An 18,032-nucleotide genomic window follows, 5' to 3' on the forward strand; every position below is an offset into this window, starting at 1 on the left:
TGAAACCTCAAATGAAATAAATAATAAAACATGATAAAATACGTTTTCAAACATCAATTCGGAATAAATAAAATGAACAAGAAAAATATGGTAAAATACATTTTACCGGTGAGATTCCAATGAGCCACTATAGTTACAAGTAAACGTTGCCGGCAATGGTGCGTCTAGCGACCACTGGCCGTGAAATTTGGTGGGATGGTAGATAGGAGGGTGAGTAACATGGTGGTGCAGGGTGTGTTGAAAATGAGTTTTTGGATTGAGAGAAATCGACCTTCGTTGAAAATCTCCCCAATCTCAGTGCGTCGCCGGTCTATGAACTTGTATCAGTGGGTACTTTACAACCATGTACAAGTTAAAACAAAATTTTATAAAATGAAAAGTCAAACACGGCACTACTCCGACAGTTCGGACCACAACTTGTTTAGCTTATAACTTTCAAACCACAACTCCATTTTTGACATGCTACTAGTCCATGAACTCAGATCGATGCATACTTTGCAATGGTACATCAGTCAAGACAAAACTCTATCCAGAACAAAAAGTTAATGTGGGCTCCACTCGATCAAACTCGGTCAACATATGGAAAATTTTTTATGTACTTGGGGATGAGGTGTTACAATCTACCCTTTTACAAAAATTTCATCCATGAAATTTTGCGAATCATCGAAATAGGTAAGGATACTGATATTGCATCTGTGCCTCGAGCTCCCATGTCGCTTCCTAGACTAAGTGTTTTCGCCATAGGACTTTGACTATGGGGGATGGTCCTTTTGAATAATACTCATACCTCACTATCTAGGATCTGTACTATCTACTCCATATATGATATATATTCTCTTAACTCGATGTCGAGAGTCTTGAGCATGTGCGACTGGTCTGCAATATACTTCTACAGCATCGAAACATTGAACATGTTGTGTACTCATGGTAACTCCTCTAGTAGTGCTAATCTATATGCCACAAGGCCAATTCTCTCTGTTATCTTGCAAGGACTTGTGTAACAAGGACTTAGCTTCCCTCATTGGCCAAAGCACACGACTCACTTCCACAAAGATAGCTTTAAGAAAAAACAAATTTCCACTTTAAAATCAAGATCGTTTCTATGCACATCGGCATAACTCTTCTGTCCATCTTGAGCAGCTTTTAACCTTTCTTAGATGACTCTCACCTAGTCCATAGTCATCTGTAGATATTCTGACCCAATCATGTTGTTTGCCGTAAGAAGCTTCTCCTCACCCACTTCACTTTAACACAGTGGGGTCCGGCACTGCCTCCCATATAGGGCCTTATATGGGGATATTCCGATGCTTGCTTGGTAGGTGTTATTGTAAACAAACTCTACCAGCGGCAATTGTTCATCCCAGTTCAATTGGAATTGCATGATGCATGATCTTAGCATATCTTCCAAGGTTTAAATTGTACGCTCTTCTTTTCCATCGATCTACAAATGAAAAGTGGTACTATAGTTGGGCCTTTCTCCAAGCGGATCTACTAATTTTTACACATTCTCGAAGTGAAGCATGACTTTTAAGTAGATGTGATGGTGACTGGTACTCCATGTAGACACATGACATCTTTCACAAACAGCTTGTCTAATTTCTCCGGTGAGAACCGCTCTCGCATATTTAGGAAATGCGCTGACTTAGTAAATTGGTCGATGATCACCTTGTTAAGTTGTTGGTAGTTAATGGCCAACTTCAGGTTACCATCTTTCTTTTTTATAAATAGGACGGGTGCTCCTTAAGGTGGCACTTTTTGTCTGATGAAACCCTTATATGCTAGATCTTGCAGCTGAGCCTTTAGCTTCCTCAACTCTGCTAGTGCTATATGCTACGGTGGTAACGAAGTAGATATAGTGCTCGAAGCCAATTCAATGGAAGTCAATTTCTCTCTCCGATGGTAACCTAGCTAACTCTTTGGGAAGCATGCCTGGAAAGTATCTCACTACAGGCACATCTTCCATCCTTATACCACATACTCATATATCAGCCACATGGGCTAGGTACCCTTGACAGCCCTTCTATAATAGCTTCTTCACAATGAAGGCATAAATTAACCCTGATAAAGTGATACGAACCTAGGACGACCTACTCCTAAACCCATATTATATTAGCCCGGATCTTAATTAAGTTCAAGTTCTAATGGAATGGACCTCAACCCCTAACCAACCTGTGGTTAGAAACCTTGGTATAATGTAGATGCCATAATAGGGGATGGAAAACTTATTGATAAGTCAAGTTAAAACAACCAATTCTCTAATGGTGTTTTAGGTGTTCTCAAAGAACAAAGAGATAATTAATCTCACAAGTATTTTCTTAATCAAATCAAAGTTGTATTCTTATTGATAACTAAGCCTTTAAATAGGCTTTGAAAGAAACAAAATAAACCCTAAAAACCCTAGGAAAAATCGGCCACACACATAAAGAAACCTAGTTGGCCGAAACTATACTTCCTTTCCTAATCTAAGTTTGATTAATTAATTCCTTTATATTAAATTAGGAATTAATTAATTTACAATGGAAAGAATAAAATAGAAACCTTCCTAAAGTTATTTTTCCAGAAAATAAATAAATAAAAGCCAAAAAGTAATGGTAGTTTCCTAAAACAAAAAGTAAAAACAAATTAGGAAACTAAAAATGCTAGCCTTTTGATTAAGTTGACTTTTATCAATCTTTGACCTCTTTGAGCTTCAAATCAGCTTCTAGATTCTTTTTAGGATGCCAAATAAGCTGAATATGAAGTCCCACACGTTGCCCATGCTTGGAAAAATAAGAAAAGGCTAATACAGTAAAATACAGTAAAGCCAGCAAGCAATACAACAAATTCGGCCAAATTGTTGATGCTGTCTGTACAAGCCCTTTTTGATTGCATTTGAGGCTGATTTAACTTGATTCCATGACCTATTAGGCATATGTATTGAACCCATAAAGCATTGGAACCATTTCATGCTTCCCAGACTCCAAAAATGTACCAAAACCGTCACCCGGGTCCATATCGGCTTCCACCACTTGGATGCTTAGAATAGGCTTTGTATCTTCAAGTATGGACAAGCTCTGTTGAGATTGATTACCCCCTATATAAATACTCCCAGGTTGTCCTTAAATCTCTTAATTTGAGCTCTTGTGATTGGCCTAGTTTTCATCCGTGTCGAGTCAGCACCCCAGCGGGTTATCGGTTGAGCGGGCTCGGATGGAATCACATCATTCCCCTCCGCTTGAAAAGGATTTGTCCTCAAATCAAGCTTATCGCCTGCAGAAAAAGGAGTTAAATGAGCAACATTAAATGTAGCACTCATGTTATACTCACCCGGTAAATCAAGCTTGTAGGCATTCTTGTTATTCGGCTCCAAAACTTGAAAAAGTCCATCCATAGGCGGCATGAGCTTTGACTTTCTTTGTTTAGGAAACCTTTCCTTTCGTAAGTACAACCAAACCAATTCTCCTGTGTCAAACACTATTACAACAAAATCTAGAAATACATGATCATTATGGTAAAAATTACACTTTTTAAAGTTAGCAAACAATATTTCCCAAATTTTCAAATTACCACTAAGTAAAGCTCTCAACAATGCAGATAAAGTTCTATGCAATAAAGACATCTTTAAATACGTATCTTTAAAATTCATGGTCAGCAATGATTTCTTATTCATAATTACTTTATTAACATCACCAAAGCTAAGATAAAAATGTATATTTTTCCTTTTTTGTCTTCCTTTTCCTTTCTCACTCACGGCCATCTCACCTTCCTCACTCTCGGCTTTTGCACCAAATTTCTCACTCTTGGTTTTATTAAAATTTTTCCACACAACCTGAGTATTAGAAGACTTACCTTGGATAGCAAGCTCACCTTTTCCCTCTTGATTGGATGGTAGTCCACTTGGAATTTCATTTGGGAAGACATCTCTAAATTCCTTCAAAAGAGAAATCATTGAACTTGGCAATTCAAGTTCTTCAAAGTTAGTTTGATCATTAAAATAATTTTCTTTATAAATCATGACCAGCAAAGGTTTCTTACACTCAATAACCTTATTAATATCCCCTAAACTCAAATAAAAGTTGCTACTTGACCTTTCTTTTCTTTCTTTTTCTTTTTCCCCCTTGGATTGGCGCAAACCTTCGGATTTCCCTTCCCTCTCCAAGCTCTCGGGTTTGCCACTTTCTTTCCCCTCTCTTTCAGTTTTTCCTTGATCTTTCCATTCAATATGAGTCTTAGAAACCTTACCTTGATCAGGAACCTCATTCTTACCTTCTTGAAAGGATGGTGAAGCCGTTGGTGCCATACTTGCTTTTTCCTTGAGTTTTTCGGCTTCTCTCCTTTGTTGCATTTGTAATTGGTCTTTGTAAACCTCTTTAGGAGATACTAGTTCCAGCTTGACCTTCTTCCCTTTAAACTTGAAAACAATATTATTTTCTCAACCAAAATAAGTAGCATCTTTATCAAATTACCATGGCCTACCTAATAGTATATGTCCAGTAATCATGGGTACAATATCACATAAAACTATATCCTCATATCTACCTATATTAAATTTTACTTTGGCTTGTTTATTCACTTTTATTTCACCACTATCATTAAGCCATTGTAATCTATAAGGTTCTGGATGTTTAATAGTTATTAAGCCTAATTTATCAACTACAATGTTATTAATTACATTTGTACAACTTCCACTATCAATAATCATACTACAAATCTTACCTTGAATTTCACATCGGGTGTGGAAGATGTTCTCTCTTTGAATTTCATCCTCATCTTTGTATGCAGCAAGTACTCTCCTAGAAAGCAAGTTTAATTCAGCATTGGATGCTTGCAAGGTTTCGGGTTCATCCTTCAAGTCCTCCTCCTCTTGCTTGGCTTCATCCTCACTTTCTTCACTTTCCGATTCTAGCTCGTCATTGGCCTTTAACACCATGATTCTTCTATTCGGGCATTGGCTAGCGATGTGTCCTCCTCCCTGGCACTTAAAACACACAACATCATGAGTTCTAGAAGGTTTAGGATCTAATTTTACCTCATTCTTTGGTGCTTGGACAGATTCGGTTCTAGTCTCCTTCCTTGGCCAATTTGAACTTTCTTCTTTGACTTTCGGCTTTGGCTTGCTTTCATAGATGGGGTTGTTCCTCTAGCCACTAGAATTGGACCTTCCACTGTTGGAAACACCTTTAAACCATGAGCTTACACCCTTCCTCTTGAATTGGTGCTCAAGCTTAATGGCACCATGCAACATGTCCTCCAACTCCAAGTATTGTTGCAAATCTAGTTGGTTGGCTATCTCACGATTCAAACCACCAAGAAATGTTGCCATGGTTGCTTCTATATCCTCATTCATGTTTAACCTCATCATGAGCATCTCCATCTCTTTGTAATAATCCTCTACGGACCTAGTTCTTTGAGATAAAGATTGAAGACTTTGATACAGCAACCTATGGTAATGGGATGGCACAAACCATTTCCTCATGGCTCCTTTCATTTGACGCCATGTCGAGATTAAATCATCACCAACTCTCCTTCTGGTATTTTGCTCATTGGTCCACCATTGAAGTGCATAATGTCCAAACTCCATTGTTGCCAAGTTCACCTTCTTACCTTTCGAATAGTTGTGGCAATAAAAAATCATCTCCATTTTTTCTTCCCACTCCAAATAAGCTTCGGGATCACTTTTACCCATAAAGGATGGGATGTTAACCTTGATATTTCCCAAATCATCATCTGTATCTTCCCTCCTATATCTTCCATGGCCAGCTCTATCTTGGACAGCAAAAGTTTTGTCCATACCTTCCTTAAAGTCTCCACCGAATGGCTCCTCATCAAATTCCTCTCTCGGTCTCTCGCGACCTCCTCGTCCTCGGCCTCGTCCTCCATGGAATTCTTGCCTATTTCTTGTTTTCGGCATTCCTTGTGAGGCTTCTAGTCTTCTGATTGTTTGATTCATATGCTCAACTTGAGCACTAACCCTCTGTAATGACTCAAAAACAGCTCTCATGTCCACTTGGTCTCCACTCCCGGTAGCTCGGCCATCGCCATGGAATGCTACGGACTCTTCCTCATTAATCCTCAAGGATGGATCTCCTCTCCTCATTCTTGATTCTGTCATGTTAGTATAATAATGCAATAGAAATAAAACAGGACCTTACAATTTCACTCCCTTACGTGTTTCACTCAAATGAGAACTCGACACTCGTGTTTGTACACTTGTTTCAGCTTTTTACCCTCTTTTAAGCTCACACACTCTTGTCTTTTTCCACTCAATGAATTATCTCAAAGTTCTAATTAAAACACCCACAAAACAGCAATTAGATCACTAGTATGTTTTAATTAAACTTATCAACAAAACAGAAAGCAAAAGGTAGGCAATACCGGAAGAATCCAACAATCCTAATTTTTCGGCTTTCTAGACAAGAAAACACATAAGATAATGGGAAAATGTTGGAATTTTTGAAAACTACACCAGATGGTAGTAGATTATGAGTTCAAGAATAAAATTCCAGAAAAAAAAAATTCAAATACGAACAAGAATCCAATTGAACAAAAATATAGAATAGTTGTTAGTTGTTGGTTGTTGTTCTTTGTAATTCAAGTTTTGTATCAAATCCTTTAACTGATTTTAATCCAAATAATTTAAGCACCCAAAATCCAAATATCCAGCAGCAAAAATAATTTCCCAGCAACTCAAATATTGAATAACTAATCAAAAAACCCAGCAGCTCCAACAAATTTCCAGCAAAAAAATCAAACTCCAACAAACCGAAATATATATATTTTTTTTATTCGGCTTTACCTCTTCCTTTTTTTTTTTTTTTTTCACTCACAGAACATAAACAACTGCAGTAGCAATAATAATTACCAAAATTGCAATTCCAACTCCAAAACAAACACCAAACCTGTGACCTCCAAATAAACACAAATATGCAGTTTTTTTTTTTTTTTGAAATGTTGCCGTAAACTTCTTTTCCCTTTTTTTTTTTTAATATATGAGTGCAAATATTTAAGACAAAACAGCAAACAAAAATCAACAAAAACCAAAATTAACAAGAACAATGATGAAAAACAACCAACAAACTAAGAAACAAAAATACGATAAAACTAGGAAACCTAATTCAACTAGGAATGAATTTTTTTTTTTTTTTAAAGATGCAGAACGTGAATGGGATGGATGCAACCTTAACCTAATGCTAAAATTGTAGAAGAACACAAAAGCAAATAAAGCAAATAAAGATAGATCAAACCTGAACAAAATTTAGCTCTGATACCAAATGATACGAACCTAGGATGACCTGCTCCTAAACCTATATTATATTAGCCCGGATCTTAATTAAGTTCAAGTTCTAATGGAATAGACTTCAACCCCTAACCAACCTGTGGTTAGAAACCTTGGTATAATGTAGACACCACAATAGGAGATGGAAAACCTATTGATAAGTCAAGCTAAATTAACCAATTCTCTAATGGTGTTTTCGGTGTTCTCAAAGAACAAAGAGATAATTAATCTCACAAGTATTTTCTTAATCAAATCAAAGTTGTATTCTTATTGATAACTAAGCCTTTAAATGGGCTTTTAAAGAAACAAAATAAACCCTAAAAAAAATTGGCCACACACATAAAGAAACCTAGTTGGCCGAAACTATACTTCCTTTCCTAATCTAAGTTTGATTAATCAATTCCTTTATATTAAATTAGGAATTAATTAATTTAGAATGGAAAGAATAAAATAAAAACCTTCCTAAAGTTATTTTTCCAGAAAATAAATAAATAAAAGCCAAAAAGTAATGGTAGTTTCCTAAAACAAAAAGTGAAAACAAATTAGGAAACTAAAAATGCTAGCCTTTTGATCAAGTTGACTTTGATCAATCTTTGACCTCTTTGAGCTCCAAATCAGCTTATAGATTCTTTTTAGGATGCCAAATAAGCTGAATATGAAGTCCCACACGTTGCCCATGCTTGGAAAAATAAGAAAAGGCTAATACAGTAAAATACAGTAAAGCCAGCAAGCAATACAGCAAATTCGGCCAAATTGTTGATGCTGTCCGTACAAGCTTTTTTTGATTGCATTTGAGGCTGATTTAACTTGATTCCATAACCTCTTAGGCATATGTATTGAACCCATAAAGCATTGGAACCATTTCATGCTTCCCGGACTCAAAAACTGTACCAAAACCGTCACCCGGGTTCGTATCGGCTTCCACCACTTGGATACTTAGAATAGGCTTTGTATCTTCAAGTATGGACAAGCTCTATTGGGATTGATTACCCCCTGTATAAATACTCCCAGGCTGTCCTTAAATCTCTTAATTTGAGCTCTTGTGATTGGTCTAGTCTTCATTCGTGTCGAGTCAGCACCCTAGCGGGTTATCGGTTAAGCGGGCTCGGGCGGAATCACATCATAAAGGCCTTCTAACTTTTCCACGGAACACCGATAGTCTAATCACCTAAACTTCACTTCTTTATTGTAGCAATCTATGGAGGCATGATTTGCAGCTAAACAATCCATGCCTATGATCACATCGACCCCAAAAAAGTCCAACAAAATCATCTCTGCTTTCATCACCTGATCTTCGATACGGAGAAGGCTACCTTTACCATCAAGCTAGGCCATAAGGACTCCCCTGTGAGAGTTGCAATTTCTATTTCACATCCTAAAGATATTGGAATAGTTCTAACTCAGACAACAAATTCTCTTAAGATAAAGGAATGATGCTTCAACATGGTCAAAACAAGAGAATAAACATATATGGAATGCACAACAATGCATGGTCCCTTAGGGATACAGAAACCTAAAGCTCCAATACCACTTTGTTAGGACCCATTTAGAATCTCTTTCCGAAATCCTAGATAAGCCCTGATCTCAAGGAAACGCCCATACCAGACCTTCTAATGGAAAATTCTACAGCATCTCCCCTAAGGGCTGGACATGCTATAAAATTTTTTGCACAGAAAACACACTTCTAGGAGCACCACCTTATTCCTCCCCCTTTACTATAGATAATTTCACAAATTTTAGCATTTCATGATAATACAATAAAGGGAATATGCATAATATTAAATAAATTTGTCTCCAACATAGTATATAGAGCATCAAAGGGATAACAATTAAATAGAGAATTTAATACAACATAAGATATGAAGAAATATTTCAATATAGGAAGAAAAAGGAAAGAAGAAGGCTTCTTAGAGTGGGGCAACGAATAAAGATGTTGAACTCGCAATTGGACGATCAACATCTACTAACATGGGCCTAGGGGAACAAATTTAAAAACATGATGCTAATTATCCCAGTGAGTGATCACAACTACTACATAAAGAATAATAATTTAAGTATAATAAAATAAAGGAGATTAAAAATAATAAATGAAAATAAAAATTTTGTCTCAAAACCTTCACAATTTCACTCATTGGAAGGAGAGAAAGAAATGGAAGGATGTACAATTTACCAACTTTATCAGAAGTTGTAGCTTTGGTAGTTGGCGACTTTGAAACAACTCCGGCTGATAGAGACATTATAGGTGAAACTCAAACTAGAGAGTTGAAACGGATCAACAAATTAAACGCTTCATATCTTGGGCTTCAATACCCTTTGCTTTTTCCATATGGCCAAGATGGATATCGAGAGGATGTTCCACTAAAGCAGTTAGACACAAAATCGTTTGCTAGAAGGAAGAGGTTAAGCATGAAAGAAATCTTTGCCTATAGATTGCAAGAAAGAGAGAATGAGTCCTCGAATATTTTATTCTCAAAAAGGTTGTTCCAGCAACTTTCAGTTGATGCATATATGATGGTTAAATCATCACGTCTATCATATTTATGCACCAACAAAAAAGAATTAAGGTCTGAGATGTATGGAGGTTTGGCAAAAGCAATTTTAAGAGGCGAAACAGATGCTTCTTAAAAAAAAAAAAACATGTTATATTGCCTTCTTCTTTTATAGGTGGGGCATGATACATAATCCAAAATTACCAAGATGCAATGGCAATATGTAAATGGGTTGGATACCCTGAGCTTTTTATCACACTTACATGTAATCCAAAATGGCGAGAGGTTGTTCATTTTGTAGAAAGTAGAGGTTTAAAACCTGAAGACCAGCCAGATATACTTTGTAGAATATTCAAAGTCAAGCTAGATCAGTTGATAAATGATCTCAGACAAAACAAGATATCTGGAAAAGTCAAAGTAGGTAATTTTTTGTATTTATTTGATGAATATTTTTTATAAATTGCATCCTTTAAATAATATTATTTAACTAACATAAATATAATCTTACTACAATATATATTTATATATATATATTTGATGATATATGTTGACTATCATACTTTTAATATCAATATACATTGCTGTAGTAATATACACTGTTGAGTTCCAAAAATGTGGATTGCCACATGCACATATACTGCTTTTTTTATATCAACAGGACAAATATCCAATAGGTGAAGATATTGACAATATCATTTCAATTGAAATTCATAATGAAGCAAATGATCCAGAATACTATGATGCAGTTAAAAATTTGATGATCCATGGACCATGCGGTAGCTCAAGAAAAAATTCACCATGTATGTTGGATGGAAGGTGTACAAAATATTTCCCCAAAAGGTATGTAGATTGCACTACAATTGATGAAGATGGGTATCCAATTTATAGAAGGAGAGAAAACAAAGAACAATTGAAAAAATGGTATTGCCTTGGATAATAGATATGTTGTTTCACACAACTGTTACTTACTTTTGAAGTATGGTGCTCATATTAATGTTAAGTGGTGCAACAAGTCAAGATCTATTAAACATCTTTTTAAATATGTCAATAAAGGACATGATCGTGTCACTGCAACTTTTTATGGAAATGCTAATGATGGTAATGTGCATGGTCACATGGATGAAATAAATATGTACTATGATTGCAAGTATATTTCACCATGTGAGGCGGCTTGTAGGATTTTTGGTTTTGATATTCATTATAGAGACCCTCCAGTCGAGAGATTGAATTTCCATCTTCCCAATGAGCAAAACATAGTATTTTAAAATACCGATTCGATTGATGCTATCACGAATTGAAATACTATGAGTAATTCGATGTTTTCAGCTTGGATAGATGCAAATAAAAAATATGTTGAAGCGAGAAAGCTAACTTATGCAGAGTTTCCTACTAGATTTGTATGGAAGAGTTCAGAAAGGAAATGGCATCCAAGGAACCGTGGATTTGCAAGTGGATGAATGATTTTTGTGCCTTCGGGATGCGGTGACATGTACTATTTGAGAATACTTCTTAACATAGTTAGGGAACCAACAACTTCTGAAGAAATAGTGAATATAAATGGCATTCAATATAATTCTATGAGAGACGCTTACTATGCACTTGGTTTGTTAGATGATGATAAAGAATATGTCGATGGTAAGTTGAAGCAAGCAATTAGGGATCTGCACACTATTTGAGAAATCTATTTGCAACCTTGTTGTCATATTCATTAACAAGGCTTGAATTTGTTTGGGAACAAAGTCGGTGGCATCTATCAGACGATATACTTTACAGGCAATGCAGCATGCTGCATCATCAAGGTTTTATATATTCCATAATGTTTTTATTTCCATAATAATAATGATTAGTGTAATTTGATTGTTTATTTATTCCACTGCATAGATTTGTATCTGATTGACAAAGAGATAAAAAATTGTACTCTTCCAGAGATTGAGAAGATCTTACCGAGTAGTGGAAAAAGTTATGCTATTGACAAAGAGGATGAGCTGCTTTATAATAGAATCGCTTTTGATGAAGACCATAATAAGTCTGTATCAAATCTCACAACTAAACAAAAAAATGTTTATGAAACAATTATGGGTGCTGTTGAAGGTGTCAAACCCGGTATATTCTTTGTGTATGGATATGGAGATATCGGAAAAGCTTTTATCTAGAAAACTCCATCACTAGGTAGGCAAGACATTGTTCTCACAACTTTAAACTCATCATATTTGTGGAAATATTGTGAAGTTTCGAAGATGACAAAAAATATGAAACTTCAAAGTATTGACTTGGACATTGATAAGGATGAATTGAAGGGTTTTTCAGAATGGATATCAAGTATTGGAGATCGAACAATTGGCAGTCCGAATGATGGTCATGCAATGATTGATATACTTGATGATCTTTTGATAATGGATACAAAAGATTCAGTTGCATCTATTGTCAATAGCATGTATCCTTCTTTCTCAAAGAATATTAATGACCCATCATATTTGCAACAAAGAGCCATACTTGCTCCGACACTTGACATTGTTGAATCGATAAATGAATACATGAGTTCTCTTAACTGAACGAAAGAACATACATATTTAAGTTCTTATGCAACTTCTAATTTGAACATTGATCTTATCAGAGATCTACACACACTTGAATTTTTGAATGCCATAAAATGTTATGGGGTGCCTAATCATCAGTTGAAATTGAAGGTCGGTGTCCCCGTAATGCTATTAAGGAATGTTGATCATTCTTCGGGGTTGTGCAATGGGACTAGATTGGTCATTACAAGGCTTGGCAATCATGCTTCCAAAGGAAAAGTTATTTCAGGAAGCAATGTTGGGTTTAAAGTTCTTATTCCAAGAATAATCTTAACTCCATCAAGATTACCTTTTAAGTTTCAAAGAAGACAATATCCTTTGGTTGTATCATATGTTATGACTATTAATAAGAACCAAGGTCAATCTCTTTCGCATGTCGGACTTTATCTGAGAAAATCAGTTTTCAGTCATGAACAATTATATGTTGCAGTCTCCAGAGTTACAAATAGAAAAGAATTGAAGATATTAATTTGTGATAAAAATAGATAACCTACCAATTCAACCACTAATGTGGTCTTTAAAGAAATTTTTCAAAATTTGGATTAATTATATTGAATTGAAAGTTTTTGTTTAATACTATTTTTATGATACTTTATATATGATTTGATTATAATTATTTTTCACAATTTATTATCAAAATAATGTATGGCAATTATATATACTGTGCATTGCATGAGTATATATATAGTTTATCTTAAGAAACAAAATTAACATGGATGCAAAAGTAATAATGATAATAATAAAGATATGAAGAAGGAAGAAATGCACTACTTTGATTACAGCAACTAAAGAAGACAACCAGTGAGCTCGCACTTGAATGGTCAATCCATTAGTCATCTGGACTTAGGGGAACATATTTGACAAAAAAAAAAAAAAAAAAAACTAATGAGATGCTAATCATCTTAATAAGTGGCACTAGTCTAATTAGAAACAGTACTATTATAACAAAAATAAAGAACAAAAATATATATTTAACAGATGAATAAAATATAATAAATCAATGAAAGAATAATTAAATAAGTGAATAAAAAATAAATAAATAATAATTAAGAATTAATAATGGCCAAGGTAGATTAAGAAATCTAAGAAAATATTTAGAAATATGGTTTTCTCTCACAATCCTCATTTGAAAGGTTCCCTTTTTAAAATTAATTTTCACAAAAACCCATAATTTTGACATTCCTTGAAAATTTAAATATTGATGTGGGAAATAAAAATAAATAGAAATATAATTTTAAGATAAAATGAAATAAAATAAATTTATATAAGATTAAGATGGAACAAAACATTACTTAGAAAAAAAAAAGAGTTGCAAAAATATTAATTTAAAAATAATTATGAAAAAATTAGGGTAAAAATAAGATAAAATAATATGGTATAGTAAAAAAAAAAATTATATTTAAATGATCTAATAGTTTAACAAAAGAGTAATTAAACAATTTAAAACCATAACCTAAACAAAAAATATATATTTTAAAAACATTTTTATAACATGTACCAGGTATTTACCTGATACACCATGCTCTATACCATTAGATGGCACATGGCCCAAGCATCCCTAACAAAGAGTTAGTAGAGATATTTGCAATCGGATGCTTTGGCATCCTAAGGCATTGATGGTAATAACTTGTCATTTTACAGCTAAGGGGATGCTAGCTAATGCTCATTATGCAAAATACCTGCTAACCCTCTCTCACTTAGAACTTACAGGATGACTAAATAATACTTGCACTCTAATCAAAAGACATAACCGTAGAGAACACCAATATTATATGGTACATCTAAAGCAGTAAAAAAAAAAAAATTAACAAATTTATCACATTACCAATTTATTTATAAACTGATAGAGAGTGTTAAGTAACTTACCAAACCCATGTAATTTACTTAATTTGATTCAAAACATAATTATAATACCCACGGCTTTTATCCAAAAATATTTTACCAAAGAAACACACACACACACACACACACACACATATCACACACACACACAGAGACAGATATATATATATATATATATAAAAATATAATTTTTCTATTGAAACACTTTGTTCATCAAACCCAAATTACCATTTTTGCAGAATAATTGGAAAAAAAAAACTATTATTTCACACATATAAAAATAATAATAATTTTTGTTTATTTAATCTACACCATATATTTTTAAAGAAACGAAAATAGCTTAAATAATACAAATTTATTTTCCAAAAAATACATTGAAATATGAACCACTCATATAAAAAAAAAAAACTATTAAAATAATATTTTTATCGAGTATTTTACACACAATTTATCTAGGAAAACTAACAAAAACCTTGACTAAAACTAACTATATGTATACGAAAATGAAGCTTAGAATGTAGGGATCATGAATTAGGTCTTACTTATCAGATCTTGGCCAAGATCTTGCCAAAAAATACCCAATCAACTTAATTCTTCTGGTGATGAGAATCCGTCCGTAGCCGCACAACCGACAACCCACTGGAGTACTGATCCAATATAGATGAAGACCGGGCCATTCACTATGGATCAAGCTAAGAGATTTAAGGACAACCTGGCTGGCTTCATACAAAGAGTTATCAATTCTCAAAAGAGCTTGTCAATACTCGAAGATTCAAAGCCTGTTGTAAGCATCTAAGTGGTAAGGCTAATACAGACCTGGGTAGCTGTTTGAGTGCAATTATGGACTTCAGGTAGCACAGAATGGGTTCAACACTTCTAGAATTCGATTTATATTATTAATAGGTCATTGAATCAAGCTAAGGCAGAATCAAAAGCAACCAAAATGGTGATTTGCGCATGGGAGGACTTTTGCACCGAAAATGTTGTTTTTGATACTGACTTTATTGTATTTTGTTGATTTGGCATTTTCTCTTTGTTCCAATCACGGAAAACATATGGGAATCATAATTAATCCTATTTGACATCCTACATGGCACAATGGATCTGATTTGGAGCCTTTACAAGCTGAAAATTGATTGAAGTTAACTTAGGAGTCAAACTAGTCAACTAGTTTCCTAATTTGATTTTGAATTTTTGTTTTAGTAATCTGTATTTTATTTTGGTTTTATTTGTTTGTTTGCTGAACAAGTTACAATTTTATTATTTAGATGGTAAATTAATTAATTCCTTTTTCAAAATTAATTTAATAATAAACATAACAAGAACTAAAAGAATTTAAAACCACAATTCCTTTAAATTTCCAAGTATATTTTTGGCACCAAAACATGTATTAAAATTATCATAAATTGGGAATATAATTCTAGATGGAAATTCCTCTTAAATATCAGATACATAAACATAAATTTCAAATATTTAATTATTTGAATATTCCAACAATAAAATCTAATAATCATTAATAAAATTCCAAATCGGTAAATTTCTTAAGATCAAGATATTTATCAATGCACAATTCATTCAATTTTGATATCAAAATTTCAAATATAAATTTACTAAATATTGAACACATAAAATATCATTTTCAATATTCAATTTACATAAAATATTCACAATTTAACTCCTAAAAATAATTTGAAGATGGGTCACTTACGTCGAGCACGCAATTAATCAAGATCCCCCACCGGATCGATTCCATTACTCACATGTGCTTCTAAAATATCAATATTACACAAAACCAATTAAATTAATAGTTTAATTAGGTATTTTACACACAGGTACCCAGAGGATTTAACACAAACATCGAAATTCGCAAATGAGGTAATGAGACAAGGAATACATTACCAATCTCCGTTGAGCTCAAAGCTGCTAGGATTGGTTGAAAAATGAATGAGAAGTTCTGGCCAAACACTCCCCTCCATGTATCTTACAAACGGCTTGGAATTTAAGCAAATGGAGGTCATTTTTGTAATCAAGGGACTGAAATCTAGGGGGAGGACTAACCACATGACTGGTGATAACCGGAAAACTAGCCAACCAACATCACGCCGCCTACAGGCTTTGGGTGCTGATCTCGGTGCGTTTGCTGATCAACTGACTGGAGATTAGGCCACCGGTGTTGGTTGGCTGTGAGCTCTTAAAGGAGAGCCAAAGGAGAGAGAGAGAAAGAGAGGGGGGGTTTGTGTGTCTTTGTTTTTCACTCTTTGTCAGGCTCGGGGAAGAAGAAGGAGAAGGACAAAAAATGAAAAAGATAAAGTGTTTCCCCACGTGTTGGGGGGGTGGGGGGGGGGGGAAGAAAAAGAAAAGAAAAGAAAATAAATAAACAAAATAATATTATAATTATTACGAGAGAATATAATATTTAGTTACGGTTGACATGTGGAACTTTTATAATGTTACACGTGGCACATCTCATTTGGTGACATGTGGCACAAACTTTCCCACTTTTAAAAATAATAATAAAATAATACAGAATTCAAAAAACTTTGCAGGTTCATAACTTTTCAACGAAATGTCCAAATTAAGCGTGCCACTAGTCTATGAACTTATATCAACGAGTACTTAACAACCATGCATGAGTAAAAGCTCAATTTCATAAGAGTAAAATTTCCACACTTGGAAAATTCGGACCTCCATTTATTTTTATCATAACTTTCAAACGGTGGCTCCAATTTTGACGTGCTACTAGTCTTCGAACTTATGTCGATGTGTACTTTGTAACGGTGCCTCAATCAACCTAAAATTCCATCCGAGTCAAAAAGTCAACATTTGACCATTATTGGTCAACGACAGTCAAACCCAATTAACTTTAATTAACTTGAGAAATTTCCAATGTACTTCGGGACGGGATGTTACAACCTTCCACTTTTACAAAAATTTCATCCTCAAAATTTCATGTCACTGAAATGGATGAGGATATTGGTTGTGCATCTACGCCTCGAGTTCCCATGTTGCTTTCCCGACTACGTGATTCCACCACAAGGCTTGGATTAGGGGAATGGTCTTGTCAATCAATATGCATTCCTCGCAATCCAAGATTTGTAATGGTTACTCCACATATGATATGTCTCCTCTTGGCCCAATGTTGAGAGTCTCAAGTATGTGTGATTGGTCTACGATGTACTTCTACAGCATCAAAACGTGAAACACGTGTACCTGTGCCAGCTCTTTCAGTAGCGATAACCTGTATGCCACAAAACCAACTCTTTCGATAACCTCAAAATGACCAATATAACAAGAACTTAGCTTTTCTCATCAGCCAAAGTATGACTCCCTTCTCCAGAAATAACTCCAAGAGATACATGATCACCAACCCCGAACTCGAGATCCTTTCTACACAGATCCACATAGCTCTTTTTCCTGCCATGAGCTACTTGACTTAGTAAGTACAATATTGATCTCATCCACTGTCGTTTATACAATCTCAGCACCTAGAAGTTTCCTTTCATCCTTGGCACTCCAACATAATGGAGTACGACATTGTTTCTCATACAATGCCTCGTAAGGTGACATCTGAATGCGGAGACACTCATTCCAATTTTTCTTAAACTGCAATACACATGACCTCAAAGTGTCCTCTAGGCCTAAATAGTCATTTCAAAGTCCATCAATCTGGGGTGAAAAGCATTACCCAAATTCAATTTATTGCCTAGTTCCTTCATTAATCCCTTCCAAAACCTCGAAGTAAACATAGATTTTCTTTCAATTATGAGTGATATCGGTACCCCATACAAACTCACTATATGATTTATAATGGGTCCCACTAACTTCTGAAGGGAAAACCTCTTTCGAATAAGTAGGAAATGTGTAGACTTG

At 34.6% G+C, this 18,032-nt stretch overlaps 2 protein-coding genes and 1 pseudogene across 2 annotated transcripts; all 3 read left to right on the plus strand.

Annotated features, from left to right (window-relative positions):
- Positions 1 to 9,412: 9,412 nt before the first annotated feature.
- On the plus strand, positions 9,413 to 9,880 carry LOC107425625 (uncharacterized). Its single transcript, XM_016035636.1, has one exon. It carries the CDS (start codon positions 9,413 to 9,415, stop codon positions 9,878 to 9,880), a length of 468 nt encoding a protein of 155 aa, XP_015891122.1.
- A 77-nt stretch (positions 9,881 to 9,957) lies between these two features.
- Positions 9,958 to 11,009, plus strand: LOC125423772 (uncharacterized). Its single transcript, XM_048478917.2, has 3 exons — positions 9,958 to 10,161; positions 10,403 to 10,520; positions 10,798 to 11,009. Exons 1-3 carry the CDS (start codon positions 9,958 to 9,960, stop codon positions 11,007 to 11,009), a joined length of 534 nt encoding a protein of 177 aa, XP_048334874.2.
- Positions 11,010 to 11,231: 222 nt separating this feature from the next.
- LOC112492558 (uncharacterized) lies at positions 11,232 to 12,809 on the plus strand (annotated as a pseudogene).
- Positions 12,810 to 18,032: the final 5,223 nt, after the last annotated feature.

Source organism: Ziziphus jujuba, chromosome 7 (genome assembly GCF_031755915.1).
Source record: "Ziziphus jujuba cultivar Dongzao chromosome 7, ASM3175591v1".
Lineage (NCBI taxonomy): Eukaryota > Viridiplantae > Streptophyta > Magnoliopsida > Rosales > Rhamnaceae > Ziziphus > Ziziphus jujuba.